Here is an 11,439-nt window from a genome sequence, read left to right as displayed (position 1 = left end):
GCATCTCTGTATGTGCTTATTTCGCATTCTTGTCTTTTCTTTCTTCCTCGAGCGGCCCGCTGGTTACTTTCAATCTTAGTTTACCAAAAGGGCAACGCCGAAGAGGGGAATCCCTAAAGAATGATTTAGAGGCAACCCAGCCGCCTCTCCAAGGAGAGGTGTTCACTGAGAGACTCTCCCCGTCTCCGACGCTGGCCCCTTTAAGACGCCAACTCAGTCCTGCTGCGGAGGTTGCTGCGGCGGCGGCTGCTGCGGCGGCGGCTGCTGCTGCGGCGGCGGCTGCTGTTTGTATCGCTAATCCCCAGGAGCCCCGTTAAAAAAAAAAAAAAAAAGAAGAAGGGGGGGTGGGTACCGGGCAGCTGTCTCTTTAAATGTGATTTCCTTCTATTGTATTTGAATCGTGATCAGGAAAAAGGAAATGAAACCAGAGACAGAGGGAAGCTGAGCGAAAATAGACCTTCCCGAGAGAGGAGGGAGCCGGGGGAGAGAGGCGCAGTCCCCTCCCGGCCCCCAGGCCGCCGCCCCCTCTCTGCCCTCGGCGGCTAGCTGCGCGCCGCGACCCGGGCCGAAGGGGCGAGGGGCGAGGGGCGGCCGGACGGTCGCGCCCCATTCCCGCGGGCGGCGCGGAGCCAGCGACAGCGCGCGAGCCGAGCCGGACCGGGCGGCGGCGGCGGCGGCGGCGGCGGGACCGGGATGGAAGGTTAAGTCCTGAGCAGCAGCGGCAGCTGCAGCCGCCCGGGGCAGGCTGCGCGCCCCTGTCCCCGCCTCAGCCGCGGCGCGCGGCAGCCCGGTGATTCGCTCTCTCTCTTTGGCGTTTGAAGGGAGCGCGGTGACTGTCCTTGAGCGCGGAGGGGCGAGCTCGCCGCCAGAGCGCCGGAGCAAGAGGAGGCGCAGGAGCGGAGGCGGCGGCGCCCGAGCATCCGAGGGGGTCCGAGCCCCGGCAGCCGGCCAGCCCCGCGCCACAAAGGGAGCGCCCCCGCCGCCTGGCACACCACCTCCCTCCCCAATGTCCTCGGCCATCGAGAGGAAGAGCCTGGACCCGTCTGAGTAAGTGTGGTGCCCCTACCACCCACGATGTCCACGGCCTCGCGCCCCGGGGCGGCAGGGTGGCGCGGGCGGCCGGCGAGAAGGCTCCAGGTGCGCGCCCGCAGCGTGCCCTTGGTTCCCTCTGCCTTGCGCGGGGCTCCCGCATCCTATCGGGTGACTCCGGGGACACTGGGAGAGGGGCTGGGCGGCGGGCGGCAGGAAGAGGGGATCGACCCGGCGCCGCTGCGGGCCCCTCCCGGCTACCTGGGACTCTCCCCAAAGCCACTGCGGGCCAGAAAGTTTACACCGGAGCAGGCAGAGGGGGAGGTCGGAGGCGCGCAGGTGCAGTCCCGAGAGCCCTCAGGACTCGATTCTGCTCCTTTCTCCCCTCTCGTTCCTTCTCGGTCCCCTTTCTCTTTGTCCATTTGGTCCTGGAAAGGGGGACATTACAAGTGGAGGCCTCCCGAGTCCCCGACGGCCCCCTTCCCGGTCCGCAGGTGGAGCGGCTGCCCGCAGCGCCAGGGACCGGCGGGTGAGGAGGTGCGAGAATTCACCTCGGAGCTCACTCAGGCCTCCAGAGACTTTAGAGCAGCTAAACACGGAGTTAATCTGGATACACGTCCCCGCCTCTCCCCTCGGGGTCCACCGATGGGGACCTTTGAACCTTGAAAGTTAGTGCACCATTTTGCGTATAGGTGAATTTTTTCTGGGGAGCGGAGTCTCACGGCTTTTATCACAGTCTCAAAGGGTTTGGAGTCTGGGAACCGGAGCTCTAATGAACTGCATTTGTTTTCTGAGGCTCTGACTGGTTTGAAGTAACCCCTCTTCCCAATGTTTACCTCCAGCCCATTCCTTAGTGTTAAGACGCGGAGAAAGGGTTGTTTTAAGATATCATTTAGCCGTCAGCGCAAATGCCCTTTTAAGATTCATTAGCTGTCTGGTTTTGAGAACATTTATTCCTTTGAAGTCCCCATCTAATCCTTTGAAGGGATTTGTTACACAGACCAAAGGAGCTGGTTAATGACTTGTCCATTTGTGCTTTTAAGAGGCATTTGTTTTGTTTTGTTTTCTTTTCTTTTTCTGCTTTAAAAGAATTGTGCTTTCCTGATTGAAGTACCTCCTTCTCCCAATTTCAGTCTCCTATGGTGTTTATATACCTGGGTTTTACCCTCAGTTACGAGCATAAAAGCTCAGCGTGTTCTCATAAAACACAGGAAGTACCATGATCTAGTGAGAATATAAACAGCCCTATTCAATCTTGAAGGTTCAGATGCCAGTTCTATAAGGAGTCTGGTTTGTTCTAACAAAAACCCAGCTTCCTTAAATTCTCAGGAGAAAGATAACATTCCTTTTTAAAAGTATATATCTACGAAAACACTGAGTTTAAAGGGGTGGTTTGCTCTTTTTTTTTTTTTTTTTTTAACAAACCAAGAATTACAACTTAGCCCTGAGTTTTCAGAGCCTGGGCAAGACCATAGTAATACAGTAAGAGAGTGAATTGGATGAATTACCTTTGAAAGGCTCCTAATGCCTTTTCGATCAGTAGAACTCAATCACTAAGCCTTTTATTAGAAGATAAATCTGGAGGTTTCAGTTCCCTGAAGGAAGTGTTTCTCTTTTCAAAGTTTGTGCTTTTTCACTGAGATTGGAAAATTGAAACATCTTTACCTCATAACACAGCAAAGCACCTACTGAAGGGTGCTCTTCTCCATCCTTTGCTTCACTATTTGCCCAATGCAGACAAGCTCTCATTGGAGGTGGACCAGCTCACTGAGAAATTACTGCAGCACATTTTTTCCCTATCGCTCTTGGAAATTGTTGAGAAATTATCCCAGAAATCCAGGCCGAAGTGTGTTTAGGTATAATATTCAGATAGGCTCTAGGAGAATATAAAATATTAGGGAGTAAATCCCACTCAGTTATTGGCTTGGAACATCCACCAAAGATAATGTGATATTATCATTAATTATAGAAAGATAGAGCCAATATCTTATCCTACCCTTTCCTATCTCATCTCAGGCCATCACAGTAGCTCTTTTGCTTACCATTTCTACTGCGAACCACTATTCTACCAGAAGCTTCATTGTGTACATACTTGGGTCAGTGCAGCTGAGGTCAGTCTGATCAGCATCTCCAAATTACACACAGAAATTTGCCAAGGCATATGCAAATGAAACATTTAGACAGAAAGACAGCCAGAATTCACACAGAGATTTCCTCTACTGGACCACCAGTGGCCCCTACCGCCTCCCTGTGAGTAACAAGAGCAGTTCATTTTAATTCCAGGCAGTTTTGCACCAGCTAAGTGCAAATTCTCTTCTTTCACAGTTGGTTGGCAGCCTCAGCATCAGGGCATCCAGCAGTGTTGAGGTTCCATGAGTGTTTCTGAAAGCCTAAAGTAAGACCATGGGCTGTGGAAAGGGAAGAGATGCGATTCTGAGGTGATGCATGTGAAAATGCTGGTGTTTTATTTTTCAGGAGGGAGAATGGAAGTCTTTATGTATAACCCATGGAAACAAAGAAAAGCAAGCCAGGCTTCAGTGAATTCTTAAAACTATTCAAAGTCTTGAGTTTTTAGGAGGAAACTGGTTTGGGTTTTACCTTTCCCTGTTCTAAAAGGAGATCATCTCACAAAGGACCCTCATACTTGATCTACAAAGTGTGGGCTCGGTTTCAGTAGCCCTAAATATTCACAGGGAGGTATGCACATTACAGACAGAGTCACCCGAAGCTGTCAGAGTGTGTTATCAACACTGGTTCCCTGAGCCTTGTCATCCCTAGGTGTAAAGGACGCTGAGTGCTGTGGGCACAGGCCAATCAGGACACAAGGTCACCTGGTAAGTTAGCGTCAGCTGGAAATAGGAGACACAGATTTATACCCTCAAAGTACCGAGGGGGAAACTCCCTTTGGGAATTTCACAGTTGGAGGCAGTTCCATTTTTCAAAACATAATAGAATTTTGAAAAATAGATTTGTGTTTGAGTGAGGTTCAAGAAAGCACTTGTTAATTGTCACAGATCAACAGGTATACTGTTTTTCCTGTGTCCCATCTGGTGAGAGAATCATTTCTCCCACTCCCTTTATTTTCTTTTGGCAAATAACGTTATTTCTTTTAAAATGTAAAACAGAAGTATTCAGATTCCAGTGAAGCAAAGTGAACTGGAGACACTGTATGACATTGTAGTGAAAGAACACACATCACAGGCTCGCTCCTAACAATTGCCTGGATGGAGATTTCAGAGTCTGTTTAATTGCCTTCCACTCTCTCGAAAATAATTATTGCCCCTCTCCCCATTTTCTTTCCTAAATCAACTTCATCCGAATCAGTTTTGCTGCTGTAAAAATGTTCACGTGCAGAAAGTTCTGTTTGACGTCCTTTCTAAGTTTAACAGTGGCCTTAATTAACACCTGAGATTTTTCTCCAAGGATTCATTCAGTAAGAAGGATGAGGTGCGGAATTTCTATTAAAAGATAATAATAATGAGAATTTCTATTATATCCTGATGGAATTTTTATCTTGGAAAGAGAAAGCAACCTAAAATAACTTAGGGTCCCTTTCTTCTTTCTTCCTTCCTCACCTCTGCTTTTGTGCACTTGGGAAGGGTTTGAGGCAGGATGGCACGGAGATTCAAAATGGAATTTGCAGATTCTTAGCCCTCTAGGAAGTCACTGTCCTGGCAGCAAGCAACTCTTATAGTCCTGGGTGCCTCCTCTGGGTTTGGGCAGTGCCCTTGGGTCCTGGGTATGTGAGGAGGAAAGAGGGGAGGTGTGGAGATGGAGTAGGAGGGAGATAAAGAAGAGAGACCACAGGTGCCGAGAAAGTGGGGCTGGACCGTGGGTAGGGATGCAGTACCACCTGCAGTTGCCTTGGTGCCTCTTGGTGCCCCGCACTTGCTTCTTCCGGGATCTAGGATGTAGGGTCTAGCTCTCTCCTGTCCTAACCCAAGGCTGGCAGGGTCTCTCTGCAGTCTCCCTAGGTATATGCTATCCCCTCCTTTCTCCTATGTCACCTACAGGCAATTGAATGAGGTTTCCTTTTGGGCACAGCATGACTCCTGACCCCTCTCCCGTGCTTGTCTCCCCAAGATGAGGTCATCCCTAATGCTTGGCCTTCTTTCCAGGGAGCCAGTGGATGAGGTGCTGCAGATCCCCCCATCCCTGCTGACATGTGGAGGCTGCCAGCAGAACATCGGGGACCGCTACTTCCTGAAGGCCATCGACCAGTACTGGCACGAGGACTGCCTCAGCTGTGACCTCTGCGGGTGCCGGCTGGGCGAGGTGGGCCGGCGCCTCTACTACAAGCTGGGCAGGAAGCTCTGCCGCAGAGACTATCTCAGGTACTGTCCTCGCTGCCCTCCTGGGGCTGTGGGTCTGTCTCCCCCAGTGCCTGCCTCTTGCCCCAGCGAGGTCAGGCTGGGTCTCAGCTGCCCGATGCAGGGAAGCAGTCGGCCTTTCTTCCTGTTCAAGAAGCATGTTCTCAGGGATACATTCCTACATGGTCAAATTCTAATATTTTAAAGGCGAGATAGTGATGAACACAAAATTCAGAATAGCGGTTCCCTCTGTGGGGCAGAAAAGGGGAGAAGGTTGGGGAGAAGGCACAGGACGTGCCAAAGGAACCGGGAGCTTTGTAGTTTCTAAGTTTGAGTGGGGGCTCCTAGGAGCTCATTTAATGCTTCAAAATATACCTATAGGTTCTAAATAGTCTTTTGTAAGATTCCAATATTATGTGATGAGAAATTTAAAAATAGAAAGCATGATCTCGCCATTGCATTCCAAGGATTTGACGGTCACAGCAGGAAGGCCCTGAAGTCAGCTGTAGGTTTGAGCCCCGGCACCACTGCTTTCTAGCTCTGTGACCTTGGACAAGTTACGTAACCTTCCTAAGCCTCGACTTCCTCATCTGTAAAATGGGGATAACAGCGATACCTACTTCCAAGAAGGGGTGGGAATTAGATGGGGTGATACATGTGAAGGGCTTGGCTTGCTGCATGAGTATGAGGATCAAATAGATGTTAGCTGCTCATGACATTGATCATTAGAGTCTTTTCCGATCTAATGAACAAAGAAAGGGAAGAATGGAAAGGCAAAATAGGAACTCTGGAACACCCAGTGAGACAGGCACTGAGGCCATCTTGGGTGCTCTGGGTCATAAGTTTGGCTATGTGAATTTTCCAGCACTCAGATGAGTGCCTTTGCCCGGAATGTTCTAGCATCTCCAGTTTCATATTAGCTGCTGCAGAGGTAACTCTGTGCCCTCTGCTGTCAAATCTGCTTAACTGTGTAGCTGTCAGATTTTTGCCACCTTCCTGTGGCAGAGGGTCTGTGGAGCATGTAGCCCTAATACATTAGGACCACCCAAACCAGGGAAGCTTGTTTAGACTCCAGCGCCCTTGGCTGCCAGGCCAGCTCTTCCTCCCAAACCTGCCCTCAGAGCATTTTACATTAAAAAAAAAAAAAAATGCAGGCAATTCCATGGTGAAGGAAGCTTATCTGTTCACCCAGAGACTGACAGAGTAAGCTTCCCACCCCCAAATTTCCTGATAAAGTCCTTGCAAATTTGGTGGTTCAGAGAAAAGAAGTCAGGTTTCCAAGGATCATGATTTTAATTTTGGTCAATTTTTTATTAAGTAACAAGAAAACAGAACTGGGATAAATAGAGACCTGGTTCTGCTCGCTATCAGTTTGCCAAGACAGTGCAGAAAGCAGACGGGTAAATGATTCCCATTGGGCCCCCTGACTACATCCTTGTCAAATCATTTGAATCTTATTAAATGAAGTACAGATAGAGTAAGGTCAAAAGAGCCCGGGCTTCTCCCTATTTCTGCGGTTTTTATATAACATTCAAGAATAAACCCCGTGCTGCCTGGGCTTGTTAATCTCTTGCATTTTTAAAAAGGAGAGGAAAAAAACAGTCTGGGAGAACCCAGTGTTAATTAACCTGTGTCTTGGTGACATGAAATAATTCTTCTCCCTGTTACATTCCTAGGCAACATGTTAATTAACTCTGTGTTAGTGCAAGCGTTTCCAGCCATCCTTTCATATTTATATTATTGTTATTAAAATGGACAGGAGGGAGCTTCAGACATGACATCTCTTGACAGAGGAGAAAAATCATTTCTTGCTGCAGGCATGGCCCTTTAGCCATGGACTTGTTTGCCTGCATTCTTGACATATCTGGCAGTGTCTTTGCAAAAGGCAAGTTGGAGGAGTGAGGAAATGGGTTCTATGATGGGGTTCAGTCCTTCTCCCCCTGCCCACCCACCCGTGCCCCAGGAGAACTTCTCCCCCTGAGGGTTTCCAATGTTTGACTTGCCTGTTACTGTCCGTTTCAGACATTTAGCCTCAAATATTCATGAGACCCCCATGCAGAACCTAAATAAACCCTGTGCTATTATGTTGTTTTCTTGGGAACCGAAGAGTAGCTGTTAGTATCAGTGCCCAGCCCAGATCCCCTCGGATCACTTTTTTACCAGTTTTTGTGGGCAGTGCCTCCCCACCCCTAAGTGTTTTACTTTCAACAGCCAGCACCTGTGTCTGTTAAAGCCAGAAGTGTGCCCACTGCCCACCCCCCCATGCCCAACAGACCTGGCCCAGTGGCTGGCACTGCCGGAGACCAAAGTCCTGCAATCTTGCCGGGAGCCAGGGCCGCTTGGAGACATAACTTACACCCCAGAGTCCCCCTGCAGTCAGGCTGAAGCTCCCCTCGGACTTGGCCCGAGTGTGCAACTTTGCTTGCCTTGCACCCCTCCTGTCCGGCTTCCCTTGCCACCTTACCTGTTTCCCCTGATGACACATCCTTAACAAATCCTGGTCTCAGGGTCTATTTCCGGGATATCCAGCCTAAGGCACCAGTTCTTGGTGCCAGAGGTGAACGCCCGAGTTAGATGTCAAGTCCTGGCTATTTTCACTATTAGTGAAGTCCCAGCAAACCAGAGCTTGTAAGGGCCTGCAGAGGCCTTCTCTTCCAGTTCTCCTGCATTATACCTTAAGACACAGAAGCCAGGGCAGAGGATGTCATTGGCTCTGGGGCACCCGGCTAGTTAGAGGTGATGCTAGGACCTGAACTTGTCTCCCAAATACAAGTCCTTCATCCTTCCCTTCGTTAGCTGCCTGACGTGTGTTGTAATTTACCCCCAACTTCCCTTTAATAAACGCTCTCCTTCCGTAAGGGTCACACACCCCAGGTGGTTGGCTTCGTTCCACACACACTGTTTTGTAAGTCACTTGGGCCCAAACTCAACTTACTGAACAATCAGGAAATCAGAACTGTCTTTCCACTCTGTGACCTCCAGGGTGGCAGTTCCCTACAGCTCCACCATCTGCTGCCTTGGGATAAAATGTTCTCCCCCAGTAATGAGCTTGCTCCCAGGTGGTGCCTTGAAAACACTCAGAGCTCTTCAAATGGAAAGCGGGATTCGGAGGGAAATTAGCTGGCCTGGCTGTAACCATGAGTTCTCTGCCCACAGACCACGTCTTCCTGGTTCCATTAATTTTGTTCATGTGTTTCAAAATTTGTCAACTGCCCTCATCTCCCCTAGAACCTCTCAGAACGTACCAGTTGATTCTCTGCTCTTCTGAAGTTAATAAGAACTTCCGAGAAGAACAGGCATTCACCTAAAACTGCCCTGAAGGTTTTCCGTGGAAAGGACCTGCTGACATGCCATGTAATCAGGCATGTGGGAAAATGACTTCTGGCAGCAAGACTGGCCCTGTTGGAATACCCCCAAGATGTGTTAAAACCCAGCCAGCGCTGGCTTTGCCCTTGAACGCTGGTGCTTTGACATGCTGCGTCCATCCTTTAACAGCCGGGTGAGGGGCACGCTATGATCACTGCCAAGCTCAGAGGAATCAGAGGTCTCACCAGGGTCACTCAGGCACTCAGGGCTAGTCCTGGCTGAACCCAAGTCTTCTGATTCCAGTGCTTGTGTTATCCCACTCTTGCAGGCTGATTCTCAAACTTCAGCCTGCATCAGAATCACCTGGCCGTGCTCAGGACCACACAGATGGCTGGGCCTCATCCGCAGAGCATCTCAATCAGGAGGGCCTGAGCGAACATTTCTAACAAGTTCCCGGGTGATGCAAATACGGCTGGTCCCAGGACCACACTTTGAGAACCACTGCACTAGGCTCCACCATATCGCATCTCCCACTTTGGCACTACATGTTGTTTAATATAAGTAACCTGTCAGCTGAGACTTAGGAGAGTCTTGATTTCAATGTCAGAAGAGGAGTTTCTCCAGAGACTCATGCCATTGGGGCAGCAAGGATCTCGAATTAAGATCTTCCATTCTATGTGGAGAAATGCTGCCCATCCTCCCGATGTCCAAGGCACGATTAACTATACCGCGTGTTTTCGGTTGAGCTCCCTCTGTCTCCCAGAAGCTGGGGTCCCAGCAAACAACCATGCGGAGATGGCCCTGGTACCTTTGAAGGAATTCAAGACCAACCCTCCCTATGGGTGGAACTAGTGGCTGTTGATGTGATAGAATTCGGGAGCCTCAGAAAGATGCCCATTTCGCTGCATTCCTGGTCAGTTTCCTCTCAAAGGGGCCCCTGGGGTTCACTCCTGGCCCCTCTTCTAAAATGAAAGTTCCCCTGGGAAGAGACACACAATCCAGGCCTAACCTCTGAAATCGCTTCAGCTAAGAGTCTTTTCCACAGAGGTGGGGCCCGGGGCAACCTGGAGGCGTGGAGGGTGGTGGCTGCAGGCAGGGAGAGAGCTCAGAAAAGGGACGAGTTATGCCAAACACAAATGCCACAGATACGGTCTCATCCCAGAGGACCCACTTCCTTCTAGGAAACACTGCGAACGAGTCAGCCATCGGTCTGGACCCAGCTCTTCCTTGCTGGGACGTCTTGGGAATCCAGCCTACAGCATGGAACCCATCCTCAGGCCCTTTCTTCCAGTATTATCTGTGCCACTGTCTCTTTAGCTCTTCTCTCCGTTTTCTCCCCAGGCTCTTTGGCCAGGACGGCCTCTGCGCATCCTGTGACAGGCGGATCCGTGCCTACGAGATGACGATGCGGGTGAGGGACAAAGTGTATCACCTGGAATGTTTCAAATGTGCCGCCTGTCAGAAGCATTTCTGTGTGGGTGACAGATACCTCCTCATCAACTCCGATATAGTGTGTGAACAGGACATCTATGAGTGGACTAAGGTCAATGGGATGATATAGGCCAGATGCCCCAGCATCTCTGGAGAGGTGTTTCACTGAAGTCACTGTCTCCGTGGGGTCTTCACTCTTAGGCATTTGGGGGATTTGAGGGTGGGCTGAGACATTTCTTAGGGGATGAAAGACCCTAATTGGACACCAAGAACCAATACACAGCATCCAAGTGACATAATACAAGGGGGCAAAACTTAAACGTGACAAAATGACTGGCCTTGAGGGAGAACTTATGGACAATGGCCACAGCCTATGGGTAGTAACTGACATGATTAGCGAGGGAGAGAGTGTTGGGGCTTCTGTGCCGTCATGATGGAACTTCCCATCTACAGATGGGGACTTGTTCTGCCCAGACTTGTTATGTCTTTAACCCTTGAAAACTAGAGATGTGCAATTGATTTCTTTTCTTCCTGGCTTTTATGAGAACCCTGTTCCAACCACTGTCCTCCACACAAGGGAAGGACAGAGAGAAGAGTGGCCATCCTTTTATTCTTGGCCACCTTCCCAAGGCCTTAAGCTTTGGACCCAAGGGACACTGCATGGAGACAACATTTCAGTTGAGAATGAAAACTGCAACTTTTAACCAAACAATTCTTTAAAGCAATGCTGATGAACCACTGTTTTTAGACACCTTAGTTTTGAAGTGAGGAGTTCCACAGATTGTTTCTATACAAATGTAAATCTAAAAAAAAAAAAAGTTGTTCACCTATTTTATTATCTTAGATTATATCAAAGTATTTGTTGTGTGTAGTTTAAAAAAACTCCGAGGACAATAAAAATGACTGACTAAAATACGCAGTGTTGTTTACCTGGTAATGACTTACAATTTGGGATGGCAGGAAAAAAATGGCTTTTTATATTGTAAAGGAGAAGTAAATAAGCAATTTACTTTTCGGTCAAATAAAAACAAGTTTATGGCTAGGGTTTATATGAGGCAGGCACGTTTCTATATTACTAGCAATTAGTATCTAACGGGTCATCATGTAGCTCAGAGGGATGTAGAATAATTAGATTGCTATTGTAAAACCTGCATTTCACTTCAGCATTGTATAGAGTGAACAGAAGGCAAGATCTTTGCCTTTGGGAAACCTGTAACCTAGGAAGGACACAAATACATAAAACAGATTCCCTTGGGAGAGAAGGTAATTACCTAGTTTGAAATGTGGCAAAGATGCTGAGCTTGACACTTCGATTTTCCGAGACGTGTGTCTCAGGGTATTTTATGACAAGTGGTTAAGAGAA

General features: G+C 49.0%; 1 protein-coding gene across 1 annotated transcript; it reads left to right on the top strand.

The window, feature by feature from the left end:
* The first annotated feature begins 417 nt into the window (after positions 1–417).
* On the top strand, positions 418–10,985 carry LMO2 (LIM domain only 2). The gene is made up of 4 exons (XM_082660582.1): positions 418–700; positions 822–1,047; positions 5,148–5,363; positions 9,987–10,985. The coding sequence occupies exons 1-4, from the start codon at positions 694–696 to the stop codon at positions 10,204–10,206; spliced, it is 669 nt and encodes a 222-aa protein (XP_082516708.1). The 5' UTR covers positions 418–693; the 3' UTR covers positions 10,207–10,985.
* The last annotated feature ends 454 nt before the right edge of the window (positions 10,986–11,439 follow it).

This window comes from Grampus griseus, assembly GCF_964374135.1.
Source record: "Grampus griseus genome assembly, chromosome: 8".
Taxonomy (NCBI): Eukaryota; Metazoa; Chordata; class Mammalia; order Artiodactyla; family Delphinidae; genus Grampus; species Grampus griseus.
Note: the sequence above shows the minus strand (reverse complement) of the source record. Positions and strands in the feature narration are given on the sequence as shown.

Coding starts and splice junctions, on each gene's coding strand:
- LMO2 (XM_082660582.1), top strand. Junction 1,048..5,147: donor AAGAGCCTGGACCCGTCTGA/GTAAGTGTGGTG, acceptor CCTTCTTTCCAG/GGAGCCAGTGGATGAGGTGC. Junction 5,364..9,986: donor TGCCGCAGAGACTATCTCAG/GTACTGTCCTCG, acceptor TTTTCTCCCCAG/GCTCTTTGGCCAGGACGGCC.